General features: G+C 40.2%; 1 protein-coding gene across 1 annotated transcript in view; it reads right to left on the reverse strand.

Annotated features, from left to right (window-relative positions):
• PARP4 (poly(ADP-ribose) polymerase family member 4) overlaps positions 1 to 17042 on the reverse strand; it is a 130169-nt gene that overhangs the window by 76933 nt on the left and 36194 nt on the right. Inside the window, exon 15 of the mRNA XM_037799895.1 lies at positions 13560 to 13638. Coding sequence (XP_037655823.1) covers positions 13560 to 13638 — 79 coding nt within the window. The remainder of the gene's footprint in view (positions 1 to 13559; positions 13639 to 17042) is intronic.

Consider the following 17042-nt stretch of genomic DNA (forward strand, 5'->3'; position numbering starts at 1 on the left):
GCTCCTTCTCTTCAGTACTTGACAGTCTGATTAGAATATGTCTTGGAGTGGGTTTATTCGAATTTATTCTATTTGGAGTTCGCTGGGCATTTATACTTTGTGTATTTATATTGTGTAGAAGGTTTGGGAAGTTTTCCCCAACAATTTCTTTGAATACTCTTTCTAGACCTTTACCCTTCTCTTCCCCTTCTGGGACACCGATGAGTCTTAAATTTGGACGTTTTATTTTATCTATCGTATCCCTGAGATGCATTTTGATTTTTTTGATTTTTTTCCCCATTCTTTCTTTTGTTCTTTCATTTTCCATTCTGTAGTTCTCGAGGTTACTGAGTCATTGTTCAGCTTCCTCTAGTCTTGTACTATGAGTATCCAGAATCTTTTTAATTTGGCCAACAGTTTCTTTTATTTCCATAAGATCATCTATTTTTTTTATTTACTCTTGCAATTTCTTCTTTTAAGCTCTTCTAGGGTCTTCTTCATGTCCTTTATACCCTGTGCCATGCTCTTCTTCATGTCCTTTATATCCTGTGCTATGCTCCTGTTGTCTTTAGTTCTTTGATTAACTGCTCCAAGTACTGTTTCTCCTCTGATCTTCTGATTTGGGTGTTTGGGTTTGGATTATCCATATCATCTGGTTTTTTCATATGCTTTAAAATTTTCTGTTGTTTTTGGCCTCTTGGCATTTGCTTTATTTGATAGGGTTCTTTTAGGATATGAAGGATTATTCAGACACCAGTCTCTAATTTGTCAGATCTACAGCTTGGTGTCATACACTTTCTCTAACCAGGAGATGGAGTCTGTGAGTCACCTATTCCCCTCAAGTCAGTTCTCCCTAGCTTTGTCTTTGTGGTGTGTGGGCGTCTGGTTCTTGTGGGGTTCAATTGGTGCACCAATTTTGGGTGTGTTGTGGTGCTGTCTGCCCTGAGTGTGGGGCGTGTGTCTGAGCAGTTAGGGAGACAGGACAGCTTTAATAATCAAACCTCCCATGTGTTCCTGGAGATTTAACGCTGTTGCAAGAGTTTAAACCTTCATTTCAGTCTCGCCACAGATTGTCTCTGCTGCTGACCCCAAGTCCTTGGCATTGGAGTAGGGGCCCTGAGATTTACGAGTGGGTCCCCCTTCTCAGCCGTGCCCTTCTAGGCCCTCTGCTGAGGGAAGGCTGTGCTACATCACAAGTGTGCGCCATCCCTCAAGGGAAGTCCTGGGATGCCAGGCCATGCAGGGGTGATCCCAGCCTTCTGTAAACATGGCTGAATGGGGCATGTTAATTTCCCCCTTTTCGCACAGCTCCGCCTTCCCAGCTCTGGGACAATTAGCTGTGGGTGCCCTAAAGGCCACTGTCCACAGACGATATTGTGGCATGTGCACAGTGTTGCTAGAAACACTTCCTGTCACACTGGGTCCCTTGGTGCGGCTCTGGGCTGTGGCTCTGGCACCAGGCAGGAGCGTTCCCAGCCCACCACAAAGATGGCTGCAAGGTACATGGTTTTTTTCCCCTTTTGGCTAACCTCTGCCCTCCTTGCTCTGAGACAACTAGCAGTGGGTGTGCGAAGGGCTATCTTCCATGCCAGCTATTGAGGCGTTCACACAGCCCTTTCCTGATGAGCTTCGCTGTGTGGTTCTCGCTGCCACATCTGCAGCTGCTTTTGTTTTTTTTTAAAAAAAGAACTAGTCCACCTCCAAACACCAACCCACGGTTTCCCCACACTGCAGTGTGGCTGCCAGACATTCAGCAGGCTCACTCACTCGTTTCAGAACGCAGCCTCCTGGTTTCACCAAATGCACGGTCCTTGTGGATTTAGCAGACCTTGTCCAGCTGGTGCATCGCTGGAACTGGTGTTCTGGGTCACTTTCTTGCTTCTGTCTAGTATTTTTCACAGAGGTGTTTTTTGTCCTATCTCTCCTAGCCGCCATCTTAGGTTCTCCCCTAATTGGCTTTTTCACACCTCAGTCTTAAATATGAACACATAGAAGATCATCCAGACATTTAGCAGTAAAGCCTCTAACATGAAATATGGAGATGAAACAAACAAACAAACAAACAAACAATAAAACAGAAAAAAGGAATTCAAAGAAAAAGACATAATGCAGGGAACAGAAGAAATAAATTATTATTATTTTCAGAGAGACAAAAGAAAGAAGTTATTGCACCCAGGAAAACACAAAAACACACCATAAAGAGTAATACTTTTAGAACAATAAAGAGCTCTTACAAATAAAAAACATGAGAACTAAAATTAAAATTTCAATAGAATGGTTAGAATTTAAGAAAAATCACCCAGAATGTAGAAGAAAAAGACAATAAAATACACAATAGGAGAGAAAATATAAGAAAATAAGAGGCCCAATCCAGGGGGCATCTGACTGAAAGTGACTGCAGAAAGATAAAAAAGAAGCAAGAAACTTATTTTTTTAAATATAATAAAATTTCCCAGAACTAAAGGCCACAAATCATTCACAGTGAACAAATTTCATATTACTGTGAAATTTCAGAAAACCAGGGATACAGAGAAGATCTGAAATTCTCACAGAACTTTAAGAAACAAAACAAAACTAAACAGACCACATACAAAGAATGGGAGATACAAATTATCATTGAATTTCTCAAAAGTAACACTGGAAGCTGGAGGACAACGCTTGAATATCCTGCAAGAAAATAATTTCCAAACCAGAATTCTATACCCCACCAAATGATCAAGTGTAGCATGTAGAATAAAGATATTTTCAGACATTTTCTCCCATGGACTCTTACTCGGGAAGTTAATGGAAACTGTGCTCTGTCAATTTGAGGGAATAAAACAAAAGAAAGGGTTAAACACGTACACACACAAACCCAACAAAGAACAGTGGAGAGTGCCTGGGAGAACCAGCCATACAGTGAGCAGGCCAAGCTAGAGCAGAAAGGCAAAAGGGAGGGAGTTCTACTGCGGAAAAAAGCCGTCATGGATAATGTGAAGGATAGTATTGGGAGGGGTTTGTACCAAGGTGTTAGAGCTTATGAAAAGAAATATGGGAGGCGGGGCAACATGGCAGACTGGTGAGCTGTACGTTTTAGTTACTCCTCCAGGAAAGTAGGTAGAAAGCCAGGAACTGCGTGGACTGGACACCACAGAGCAATCTGACGTTGGGCATACTTCATACAACACTCATGAAAACGTGGAACTGCTGAGATCAGCGAAATCTGTAAGTTTTTGCGGCCAGGGGACCCGCGCCCCTCCCTGCCAGGCTCAGTCCCGTGGGAGGAGGGGCTGTCAGCTCCGGGAAGGAGAAGGGAGAACTGCAGTGGCAGCCCTTATCGGAAACTCATTCTGCTGATCCAAACTCCAACCATAGATAGACGGAGACCAGACACCAGAGAATCTGAGAGCAGCCAGCCCAGCAGAGAGGAGACAGGCATAGAAAAAAAACAACACGAAAAACTCCAAAATAAAAGCGGAGTATTTTTGGAGTTCTGGTGAACATAGAAAGGGGAAGGGCAGAGCTCAGGCCCCAGCACAGGCCCTGAGGCGCATATGCAAATCCCGAAGAAAAGCTGATCTCTCTGCCCTGTGGACCTTTCCTTAATGGCCCTGGTTGCTTTGTCTCTTAGCATTTCAATAACCCATTAGATCTCTGAGGAGGGCCCGTTTTTTTTTTTTTTTTAAACCTTTTTTCTTTTTCTAAAACAATTACTCTAAGAAGCCCAATACAGAAAGCTTCAAAGACTTGCTATTTGGGCAGGTCAAGTCAAGAGCAGAACTAGGAGAGCTCTGAGACAAAACGCAATAATCCAGTGGCTGAGAAAACTCACTAAACACCACAACTTCCCAAGAAAAGGGAGGTGTCCGCTCACAGCCATCATCCTGGTGGATAGGAAACACTCCTGCCCATCGCCAGCCCCATAGCCCAGAACTGCCCCAGACAACCCAGTGTGATGGAAGTGCTTCAAATAACAGGCACACACCACAAAACTGGGCGTGGACATTAGCCTTCCCTGCAACCTCAGCTGATTGTCCCAGAGTTGGGAAGGAAGAGCAGTGTGAATTAACAAAGCCCCATTCAGCCATCATTTCAGCAGACTGGGAGCCTCCCTACACAGCCCAGCAGCCCAGAACTGCCCTGGGGGGACAGCACTCACCTGTGACATAGCACAGTCATCCCTCAACAGAGGACCCGGGGTGCACGGCCTGGAAGAGGGGCCCACTTGAAAGTCTCAGGAGCCATACGCCAATACCAAGGACTTGTGGGTCAGTGGCAGAGACAAACTGTGGCAAGACTGAACTGAAAGATTAGACTATTGCAGCAGCTTTAAAACTCTAGGATCACCAGGGAGATTTGATTGTTAGAGCCATCCCCCCCTCCCTGACTGCCCAGAAACACGCCCCATATACAGGGCAGGCAACACCAACTACACACGCAAGCTTGGTACACCAATTGGACCCCACAAGACTCACTCCCCCACTCACCAAAAAGGTTGAGCGGGGGAGAACTGGCTTGTGGAGAACAGGTGGCTCGTGGACGCCACCTGCTGGTTAGTTAGAGAAAGTGTACTCCACGAAGCTGTAGACCTGATAAATTAGAGATAAGGACTTCAATTGGCCTACAAATCCTAAAAGAACCCTATCAAGTTCAGCAAATGCCACGAGGCCAAAAACAACAGAAAATTATAAAGCATATGAAAAAACCAGACGATATGGATAACCCAAGCCCAAGCACCCAAATCAAAATACCAGAAGAGACACAGCACCTAGAGCAGCTACTCAAAGAACTAAAGATGAACAATGAGACCATAGTACGGGAGACAAAGGAAATCAAGAAGACCCTAGAAGAGCATAAAGAAGACATTGCAAGACTAAATAAAAAAATGGATGATCTTATGGAAATTAAAGAAACTGTTGACCAAATTAAAAAGATTCTGGACACTCATAGTACAAGACTAGAGGAAGTTGAAGAACGAATCAGTGACCTCGAAGATGACAGAATGGAAAATGAAAGCATAAAAGAAAGAATGGGGAAAAAAATTGAAAAAATCTAAATGGACCTCAGGGATATGATAGATAATATGAAACGTCCAAATATAAGACTCATTGGTGTCCCAGAAGGGGAAGAAAAGGGTAAAGGTCTAGGAAGAGTATTCAAAGAAATTGTTGGGGAAAACTTCCCAAATCTTCTAAACAACATAAATACACAAATCATAAATGCTCAGCGAACCCCAAATAGAATAAATCCAAATAAACCCACACCGAGACATATACTGATCACACTGTCAAACACAGAAGAGAAGGAGCAAGTTCTGAAAGCAGCAAGAGAAAAGCAATTCACCACATACAAAGGAAACAGCATAAGACTAAGTAGTGACTACTCAGCAGCCACCATGGAGGCAAGAAGGCAGTGGCACGATATATTTAAAATTCTGAGTGAGAAAAATTTCCAGCCAAGAATACTTTATCCAGCAAAGCTCTCCTTCAAATTTGAGGGAGAGCTTAAATTTTTCACAGACAAACAAATGCTGAGAGAATTTGCTAACAAGAGACCTGCCCTACTGGAGATACTCAAGGGAGCCCTACAGACAGAGAAACAAAGAAAGGACAGAGAGACTTGGAGAAAGGTTCAGTACTAAAGAGATTCGGTATGGGTACAATAAAGGATATTAATAGACAGAGGGGAAAAATATGACAAACATAAACCAAAGGATAAGATGGCTGATTCAAGAAATGCCTTCACAGTTATAACGTTGAATGTAAATGGATTAAACTCCCCAATTAAAAGATATAGATTCGCAGAATGGATCAAAAAAAATGAACCATCAATATGTTGCATAACATGACCACAGACATAGGGGACTGGTGGTTTGATGGGTTGAGCCCTCTACCATAAGTTTTACCCTTGGGAAGACGGTTGCTGCAAAGGAGAGGCTAGGCCTCCCTGTATTTGTGCCTAAGAGTCTCCTCCTGAATGCCTCTTTGTTGCTCAGATGTGGCCCTCTCTCTCTGGTGAAATCACTGCCCTCCCCCCTACGTGGGATCAGACACCCCGGTGAGTGAATCTCCCTGGCAACGTGGAATATGACTCCCGGGGAGGAATGTAGACCTGGCACCGTGGGACGGAGAACATCTTCTTGACCAAAAGGGGGATGTGAAAGGAAATGAAATAAGCTTCAGTGGCAGAGAGATTCCAAAAGGAGCCGAGAGGTCACTCTGGTGGGCACTCTTATGCACACTTTAGACAACCCTTTTTAGGTTCTAAAGAATTGGGGTAGCTGGTGGTGGATACCTGAAACTATCAAACTACAACCCAGAACCCATGAATCTCGAAGATAGTTGTATAAAAATGTAGCTTATGAGGGGTGACAATGGGATTGGGAAAGCCATAAGGACCAAACACCACTTTGTCTAGTTTATGGATGGATGTGTAGAAAAGTAGGGGAAGGAAACAAACAGACAAAGGTACCCAGTGTTCTTTTTTACTTCAATTGCTCTTTTTCACTCTAATTATTATTCTTGTTATTTTTGTGTGTGTGCTAATGAAGGTGTCAGGGATTGATTTAGGTGATGAATGTACAACTATGTAATGGTACTGTAAACAATCGAAAGTACAATTTGTTTTGTATGACTGCGTGGTATGTGAATATATCTCAATAAAATGATGATTTAAAAAAAAAAAATAAAAACTTTATTGATTAACTTGAACCACAATACATCTTAGAGAACTATGGGGCTCGAATGCTAAGAAGTTAGGGAAATAGTTATCAATTTTAAATAGATTGGGTTCATCTTCCATTGTTTATGTCTGCTTTATAGGCTTTTGTTAGATGTGATGTAAAGAGAGAACAACTCTTTAAGTTTTATGTTCCTTTTTCTCTTTTTGTACAATGATTTTTAGGTGATGTTCAATATTCTTTAAGCAACCTAATATAACTCTTTATATAAATGCCTGTATTGTTCACATTAAAAAAAAAAAAAAAAAATGAACCATCAATATGTTGCATACAAGAGACTCATCTTAGACACAGGGACACAAAGAAACTGAAAGTGAAAGGATGGAAAAAAATATTTCATGCAAGCTACAGCCAAAAGAAAGCAGGTGTAGCAATATTAATCTCAGATAAAATAGACTTCAAATGCAGGGGTGTTTTGAGAGACAAAGAAGGCCACTACGTACTAATAAAAGGGGCAATTCAGCAAGAAGAAATAACAATCGTAAATGTCTATGCACCCAATCAAGGTGCCACAAAATACATGAGAGAAACACTGCCAAAACTAAAGGAAGCAATTGATGTTTCCACAATAATTGTGGGAGACTTCAACACATCACTCTCTCCTATAGATAGATCAACCAGACAGAAGACCAATAAGGAAATTGAAAACCTAAACAATCTGATAAATGAATTAGATTTAACAGACATATACAGGACATTACATCCCAAATCACCAGGATACACATACTTTTCCAGTGCTCATGGAACTTACTCCAGAATAGATCATATGCTGGGACATAAAACAAGCCTCAATAAATTTAAAAAGATTGAAATTATTCAAAGCACATTCTCTGACCACAATGGAATACAATTAGAAGTCAATAACCATCAGAGACTTAGAAAATTCACAAATACCTGGAGGTTAAACAACACACTCCTAAACAATCAGTGGGTTAAAGAAGAAATAGCAAGAGAAATTGCTAAATATATAGAGACGAATGAAAATGAGAACACAACATAACAAAACCTATGGGATGCAGCAAAAGCAGTGCTAAGGGGGAAATTTATAGCACTAAATGCATATATTAAAAAGGAAGAAAGAGCCAAAATCAAAGAACTAATGGATCAACTGAAGAAGCTAGAAAATGAACAGCAAACCAATCCTAAACCAAGTAGAAGAAAAGAAATAACAAGGATTAAAGCAGAAATAAATGACACAGAGAACAAAAAAAACAATAGAGAGGATAAATATCACCAAAAGTTGGTTCTTTGAGAAGATCAACAAGATTGACAAGCCCCTAGCTAGACTGACAAAATCAAAAAGAGAGAAGACCCATATCAACAAAATAATGAATGAAAAAGGTGACATAACTGCAGACCCTGAAGAAATTAAAAAAAGTATAAGAGGATACTATGAACAACTGTATGGCAACAAACTGGATAATGTAGAGGAAATGGACAATTTCCTGGAAACATATGAACAACCTAGACTGACCAGAGAAGAAATAGAAGATCTCAACCAACCCATCACAAGCAAAGAGATCCAATCAGTCATCAAAATCTTCCCACAAATAAATGCCCAGGGCCAGATGGCTTCACAGGGGAATTCTACCAAACTTTCCAGAAAGAACTGACACCAATCTTACTCAAACTCTTTCAAAACATTGAAGAAAATGGAACACTACCTAACTCATTTTATGAAGCTAACATCAATCTAATACCCAAACCAGGCAAAGATGCTACAAAAAAGGAAAACTACCGGCCAATCTCCCTAATGAATATAGATGCAAAAATCCTCAACAAAATACTTGGAAATCGAATCCAAAGACACATTAAAAAAATCATACACCATGACCAAGTGGGGTTCATTCCAGGCATGCAAGGATGGTTCAACATAAGAAAATCAATCAATGTATTACAACACATTAACAAGTCAAAAGGGAAAAATCAATTGATCATCTCAATAGATGCTGAAAAAGCATTTGACAAAATCCAACATCCCTTTTTGATAAAAACACTTCAAAAGGTAGGAATTGAAGGAAACTTCCTCAACATGATAAAGAGCATATATGAAAAACCCACAGCCAGCATAGTACTCAATGGTGAGAGACTGAAAGCCTTCCCTCTTAGATCAGGAACAAGACAAGGATGCCCGCTATCACCACTGTTATTCAACATTGTGCTGGAAGTGCTAGTCAGGGCAATCTGGCAAGACAAAGAAATAAAAGGCATCCAAATTGGAAAAGAAGAAGTAAAACTGTCATTGTTTGCAGATGATATGATCTTATATCTAGAAAACCCTGAGAAATCGACGATACAGCTACTAGAGCTAATAAACAAATTTAGCAAAGTAGCGGGATACAAGGTTAATGCACATAAGTCAGTAATGTTTCTATATGCTGGAAATGAACAAACTGAAGAGACACTCAAGAAAAAGATACCATTTTCAATAGCAACTAAAAAAATCAAGTACCTAGGAATAAACTTAACCAAAGATGTAAAAGACCTATACAAAGAAAACTACATAACTCTACTAAAAGAAATAGAAGGGGACCTTAAAAGATGGAAAAATATTCCATGTTCATGGATAGGAAGACTAAATGTCATTAAGATGTCAATTCTACCCAAACTCATCTACAGATTCAATGCAATCCCAATCAAAATTCCAACAACCTACTTTGCAGACTTGGAAAAGCTAGTTATCAAATTTATTTGGAAAGGGAAGATGCCTCGAATTGCCAAAGACACTCTAAAAAAGAAAAACGAAGTGGGAGGACTTACACTCCCTAACTTTGAAGCTTATTATAAAGCCACAGTTGCCAAAACAGCATGGTACTGGCACAAAGATAGACATATAGATCAATGGAATCGAATTGAGAATTCGGAGATAGACCCTCAGATCTATGGCCGACTGATCTCTGATAAGGCCCCCAAAGTCACTGAACTGAGTCATAATGGTCTTTTCAACAAATGGGGCTGGGAGAGTTGGATATCCATATCCAAAAGAATGAAAGAGGACCCCTACCTCACCCCCTACACAAAAATTAACTCAAAATGGACCAAAGATCTCAATATAAAAGAAAGTACCATAAAACTCCTAGAAGATAATGTAGGAAAACATCTTCAAGACCTTGTATTAGGCGGCCACTTCCTAGACTTTACACCCAAAGCACAAGCAACAAAAGAGAAAATAGATAAATGGGAACTCCTCAAGCTTAGAAGTTTCTGCACCTCAAAGGAATTTCTCAAAAAGGTAAAGAGGCAGCCAACTCAATGGGAAAAAATTTTTGGAAACCATGTATCTGACAAAAGACTGATATCTTGCATATATAAAGAAATCCTACAACTCAATGACAATAGTACAGTCGGCCCAATTATAAAATGGGCAAAAGATATGAAAAGACAGTTCCCTGAAGAGGAAATACAAATGGCCAAGAAACACATGAAAAAATGTTCAGCTTCACTAGCTATTAGAGAGATGCAAATTAAGACCACAATGAGATACCATCTAACACCGGTTAGAGTGGCTGCCATTAAACAAACAGGAAACTACAAATGCTGGAGGGGATGTGGAGAAATTGGAACTCTTATTCATTGTTGGTGGGACTGTATAATGGTTCAGCCGCTCTGGAAGTCAGTCTGGCAGTTCCTTAGAAAACTAGATATAGAGTTACCATTCGATCCAGCGATTGCACTTCTCGGTATATACCTGGAAGATCGGATAGCAGTGACACGAACAGATATCTGCACGCCAATGTTCATAGCAGCATTATTCACAATTGCCAAGAGATGGAAACAACCCAAATGTCCTTCAACAGATGAGTGGATAAATAAAATGTGGTCTATACACATGATGGAATACAACGCGGCAGTAAGAAGGAACGATCTCGTGAAACATATGACAACATGGATGAACCTTGAAGACATAATGCTGAGCGAAATAAGCCAGGCACAAAAAGAGAAATATTATATGCTACCACTAATGTGAACTTTGAAAAATGTAAAACAAATGGTTTATAATGTAGAATGTAGGGGAACTAGCAATAGAGAGCAATTAAGGAAGGGGGAACAATAATCCAAGAAGAACAGATAAGCTATTTAACGTTCTGGGGATGCCCAGGAATGACTATGGTCTGTTAATTTCTGATGGATATAGTAGGAGTAAGTTCACAGAAATGTTGCTATATTAGGTAACTTTCTTGGGGTAAAGTAGGAACATGTTGGAAGTTAAGCAGTTATCTTAGGTTAGTTGTCTTTCTTACTCCCTTGTTATGGTCTCTTTGAAATGTTCTTTTATTGTATGTTTGTTTTCTTTTTAACTTTTTTTTCATACAGTTGATTTAAAAAAGAAGGGAAAGTTAAAAAAAAAAAAAGAAAAAAGACAAACAAGGAAAAAAAAAAAGATGTAGTGCCCCCTTGAGGAGCCTGTGGAGAATGCAGGGGTATTCGCCTACCCCACCTCCATGGTTGCTAACATGACCACAGACATAGGGGACTGGTGGTTTGATGGGTTGAGCCCTGTACCATAAGTTTTACCCTTGGGAAGACGGTTGCTGCAAAGGAGAGGCTAGGCCTCCCTATATTTGTGCCTAAGAGTCTCCTCCTGAATGCCTCTTTGTTGCTCAGATGTGGCCCTCTCTCTCTGGCTAAGCCAACTTGAAAGGTGAAATCACTGCCCTTCCCCCTACGTGGGATCAGACACCCAGGGGAGTGAATCTCCCTGGCAACGTGGAATATGACTTCCGGGGAGGAATGTAGACCCGGCATCGTGGGATGGAGAACATCTTCTTGACCAAAAGGGGGATGTGAAAGGAAATGAAATAAGCTTCAGTGGCAGAGAGATTCCAAAACGAGCCGAGAGATCACTCTGGTGGGCACTCTTACGCACACTTTAGACAACCTTTTTTAGGTTCTAAAGAATTGGGGTAGCTGGTGGTGGATACCTGAAACTATTAAACTACAACCCAGAACCCATGAATCTCGAAGACAGTTGTATAAAAATGTAGCTTATGAGGGGTGACAATGGGATTGGGAATGCCATAAGGACCAAACTCCACTTTGTCTAGTTTATGGATGGATGTGTAGAAAAGTAGGGGAAGGAAACAAACAGGAAAAGGTACCCAGTGTTCTTTTTTACTTCAATTGCTCTTTTTCACTCTAATTATTATTCTTGTTATTTTTGTGTGTGTGCTAATGAAGGTGTCAGGGATTGATTTAGGTGATGAATGTACAACTATGTAATGGTACTGTAAACAATCGAAAGTACAATTTGTTTTGTATGACTGCGTGGTATGTGAATATATCTCAATAAAATGATGATTAAAAAAAAAAAATAGAAGGGAAAGTTAAAAAAAAAAAAAAAGAAAAACAAGGAAAAAAAAAAGATGTAGTGCCCCCTTGAGGAGCCTGTGGAGAATGCAGGGGTATTCACCTACCCCACCTCCATGGTTGCTAACATGACCACAGACATAGGGGACTGGTGGTTGGATGGGTTGAGCCCTCTACCACAGGTCTTACCCTTGGGAAGACGGTTGCTGCAAAGGAGAGGCTAGGCCTCCCTATGGTTGTGCCTAAGAGCCTCCTCCCGAATGCCTCTTTGTTGCTCAGATGTGGCCCTGTCTCTCTAGCTAAGCCAACTTGAAAGGTGAAATCACTGCCCTCCCCCCTACGTGGGATCAGACACCCAGGGGAGTGAATCTCCCTGTCAACGTGGAATATGACTCCCGGGGAGGAATGCAGACCTGGCATCGTGGGACGGAGAACATCTTCTTGACCAAAAGGGGGATGTGAAAGGAAATGAAATAAGCTTCAGTGGCAGAGAGATTCCAAAAGGAGCCGAGAGGTCACTCTGGTGGGCACTCTTATGCACCCTTTAGACATCCCTTTTTAGGTTCTAAAGAATTGGGGTAGCTGGTGGTGGATACCTGAAACTATCAAACTACAACCCAGAACCCATGAATCTCGAAGACAGTTGTATAAAAATGTAGCTTATGAGGGGTGACAATGGGATTGGGAAAGCCATAAGGACCACACTCCACTTTGTCTAGTTTATGGATGGATGAGTAGAAAAATAGGGGAAGGAAACAAACAGACAAAGTTACCCAGTGTTCTTTTTTACTTCAATTGCTCTTTTTCACTCTAATTATTATTCTTGTTATTTTTGTGTGTGTGCTAATGAAGGTGTCAGGGATTGATTTGGGTGATGAATGTACCACTATGTAATGGTACTGTAAACAATCGAAAGTACGATTTGTTTTGTATGACTGCGTGGTATGTGAATATATCTCAATAAAATGAAGATTAAAAAAAAAAAAAGAAAAGAAAAGAAATATGGACTGATTCTTAGAAACTGAGCTATCGAAAAAAGTAACATTCCTGCCCCCATCAGGAAATAATACATAAAGATGTAAAAAAAAAAATGTAATCAGAATACATTTCTCAGCTCAGTGGTAAACAGTATTCACATAGTCATAATAAATTAAACATTGACTATTGATTTAACTAAAAATTGTGATAAAATTCTTTTGGAACAAAGGGGAGAGAAAAAGGGCAAGTGAGGTGAATGGAGGGGGTAAGAGAGCTAACTTTTCATCCACCGTACTAGGAAGTCAAAACACAATTTCTGAAACAGGTGAATCAAGAGACAGTACAACCTTCATTTAAAACCTGGAACAAGTATCAGAAAAAACAACTAAAATATTCTGCAGTGGTTCAGTGTCTCTGGGGGCTTGTCAGGAGGATGGGCAGGGGCACAGCAGAACTTGCTCCTTTTTAGAAGCTGTTGTCAGGATTAGTTGACTTTTTAAACCACGTGCACGTATGACTTTGATAAAATAAAATTAATTTTTAAATGAGTTCTGAAAAAATAAAAAGATTTACTAACCTTTTGTTTCAGTTTATGTGTATCACTAGAAATGAATCCAATCACATATGGCATCTCAATAGACAGACTCAAGGAGAAGCTAAAAAAAATGAAGAGAACATTATCTTTTTTTTTTTTCAAATTTTATTTTGAAATAAATTCAAACTTACAGGAACAGTTGCAAAAACAATACAAACCCCATACACAGAATTCCAGCATACCCCGACCCCCCTCCACTGATACTCCGATCCACCAACTTTAACATCCTGTCACACTACCATTTCTTTCTTGCCCTTCCTCCCTCCCTCCCTTCCTCCCTATCTATCACCCATCACATATTGCTCTGTCTTCTGAACATATGAGAGCAGGCTGCACGCATCCTTGAACAAACAATGTAATTCACATATACATTTCCTATGAACAAGAACATTCTTTTATGCATTCCCATTAAGCGCAGCTAAGAAGTTCAAGAAATTGAACATTGATACAAAGCTTACATTCTATATTTCCTTTTTTTTTTCTTATGTCCCAACTGTGTCCCTTTGAGCCTCCTCTCCTCCATCCTCAGATCCCATCCAGGATCATCCTTGGCATTTAATTGTCATTGTCTATTTAGAAGTCTTTTTTTTTTTTTTTTTTCACTCGTGGAAACATATATACAGCCTAAATCTTCCCATTCCAACCCCTCCCTAGAATTCCATTAGTGGGATTAATCACATTTAGAATGTTGAAATGCTATCACCTTCCCACCATCCATTACTAGAAATTTCCCTTCACCCCAAACAGAAACACTACACTCCTTTCTTAACTTCCCATTGCCCCTTCACCCACTTCTAGTAACCCATTCTACACTTTTCATTCTATGATCATATTCTCTGATACTTTCTTTGTGTTTATTGTGGGGCTTAAATTTAACCTCTTAAGTCTTGTTTGTCTTTGATACCAACTTAACTTCAACAGGACACATAAACTATGTTCCTTTACTCCTCCATTCCCCCACCTTTATGTAGTTCTTGTCAAAAATTACATATTTTACATTGAGTCCAAAACCACTGATTTATCTTTACAGTTTATGTACTTTAGATACTGTAGGAAGTAAACAGTGGAGTTACAAATCAAAAATACAGTAGCATTGGTATTTATATTTACCATGCGACCTTTACTGGAAATCTTCTTCATGTGGTTTCAGTCAATTGTTTAGTGTCCCTTCCTTTCAGCCTGCTCAATTCCCTTTAGCATTTCTTATACGACTGATCTACTGGTGTTGAAGTCCCTCAGCTTTTGATTATCTGGGAGTGTCTTCATCTCCCCCTAATTTTTACCCTCCAGGTGTCTGTGAATCCTCCAAGTCTCCGATGGCCACCAACCTCTATTGTATTCCATTGTGGTCAGAGAACGTGCCCTGAATAAATTCAATTTTTTTTTAAAATTTATTGAGTCTTGTTTTAAGTCCCAGCACATGGTCCACTCCGGAGAAAGATCCGCAATCACCAGAGAAGAACGTGAGCCCCTGTGACCCGAGATGCAATGTTTCACACATCTGCCAAATTTCTCTCTCTCTCTCCTTTCTTTGTTTCTCTGTTGGTAGGGCTCCCTTTAGTATCTCAAGTAGCGCAGGTCTTTTATTAGCAAAATCTCAGCATTTTTTGGTCTGTGAAAAATTTAAGCTCTCTCTCAAATCTGAAGGAGACTTTTGCTGAATAAAGTATTCTTGGTTGGAAATTTTTCTCTCTCAGAGTTTTAAATACATCATGCCACTGCCTTCTCGCCTCCATGGTGGCCGCTGAGTAGTCATTACTTAGTCTTATGTTGTTTCCTTTCTATGTGGTGAATTGCTTTTGTCTTGCTGCTTTCAGAACTTGCTCTTTCTTTTCAGTATTTGAGAGTCTGATCAGAATATGCTTGGAGTGGGTTTATTTGGATTTATTCTATTTGGAGTTCGCTGGGCATTTATGCTTTGTGTATTTACATTGTGCAGAAGGTTTGGGAAGTTTTCCCCAACAATTTCTTTGAATACTCTTTCTAGACCTTTACCGTTCTCTACCCCTTCTGGGACACTGATGAGTCTTAAATTTGGACGTTTTATTTTATCTATCGTATCCCTGAGATCCTTTTCGATTTTTGTCTCCATTCTTTCTTTTGTTCTTTCATTTTCTGTTCTGTGGTCCTCGAGGACACTGAGTTGTTGTTCAACTTTCTCTAATCTTGTGTTATGAGTGTCTAATGTCTTTTTAATTTGCCCAACAGTTTCTTTTATTTCCATAGATCAATTTTTTTTATTTACTCTTGCAATTTCTTCATGCTCTTCTTTTTTTATCTTCATTTTATTGAGATATATTCACATACCACGCAGTCATACAAAACAAATTGTACATTCGATTGTTCACAGTATCATTACATAGTGGTACATTCATCACCTAAATCAATCCCTGACACCTTCATTAGCACACACACAAAAATAACAATAATAATAATTAAAGTGAAAAAGAGCAATTGAAGTAAAAAAGAACACTGGGTACCTTTGTCTGTTTGTTTATTTGTTTCCTTCCCGTATTTTTCTACTCATCCATCCATAAACTAGACAAAGGGGAGTGTGGTCCTTATGGCTTTCCCAATCCCATTGTCACCCCTCATAAGCTACATTTTTATACAATTGTCTTCTAGATTCATGGGTTCTGGGTTGTAGTTTGATAGTTTCAGGTATCCACCACCAGCCACCCCAATTCTTTAGAACCTAAAAAGGGTTGTCTAAATTGTGCGTAAGAGTGCCCACCAGAGTGACCTCTCGGCTCTTTTTGGAATCTCTCTGCCACTGAAGCTTATTTCATTTCCTTTCACATCCCCCTTTTGGTCAAGAAGATGTTCTCCGTCCCACGATGCCAGGTCTACATTCCTCCCCGGGAGTCATATTCCACGTTGCCAGGGAGATTCACTCCCCTGGGTGTCTGATCCCACGTAGGGCGGAGGGCAGTGATTTCACCTTTCAAGTTGGCTTAGCTAGAGACAGAGGGCCACATCTGAGCAACAAAGAGGCATTTGGGAGGAGGCTCTTAGGCACAATTATAGGGAGGCCTAGCCTCTCCTTTGCAGCAACCGTCTTCCCAAGGGTAAAACCTATGGTAGAGGGCTCAACCCATCAAACCACCAGTCCCCTATGTCCGTGGTCATGTTAGCAACCATCGAGGTGGGGTACTTTATGCTCTTCTAAGTTCTTCTTTATGTCCTTTATATCCCGTGCCATGCTCTCATTTTTTGACTTTAGTTCTTTGATTAATTGTACCAAGTATTGTGTCTCTTCTGATCTTTTGATTTGGGTGTTTGGGTTTGGGGTCTCATATCATCTGGTTTTATCATATGCTTTAAGATTTTCTGTTGTTTTTGGCCTCTTGGCATTTGCTTCACTTGATAGGGTTCTTTCAGGGTCTATAAAATACCAATCTCTAATTTGTCAGATCTACAGTTTGGTGGCACACACTTTCTCTAACTAACCAGCAGATGGCATCC

Source organism: Choloepus didactylus, chromosome 12 (genome assembly GCF_015220235.1).
Source record: "Choloepus didactylus isolate mChoDid1 chromosome 12, mChoDid1.pri, whole genome shotgun sequence".
NCBI classification, from domain to species: Eukaryota; Metazoa; Chordata; class Mammalia; order Pilosa; family Megalonychidae; genus Choloepus; species Choloepus didactylus.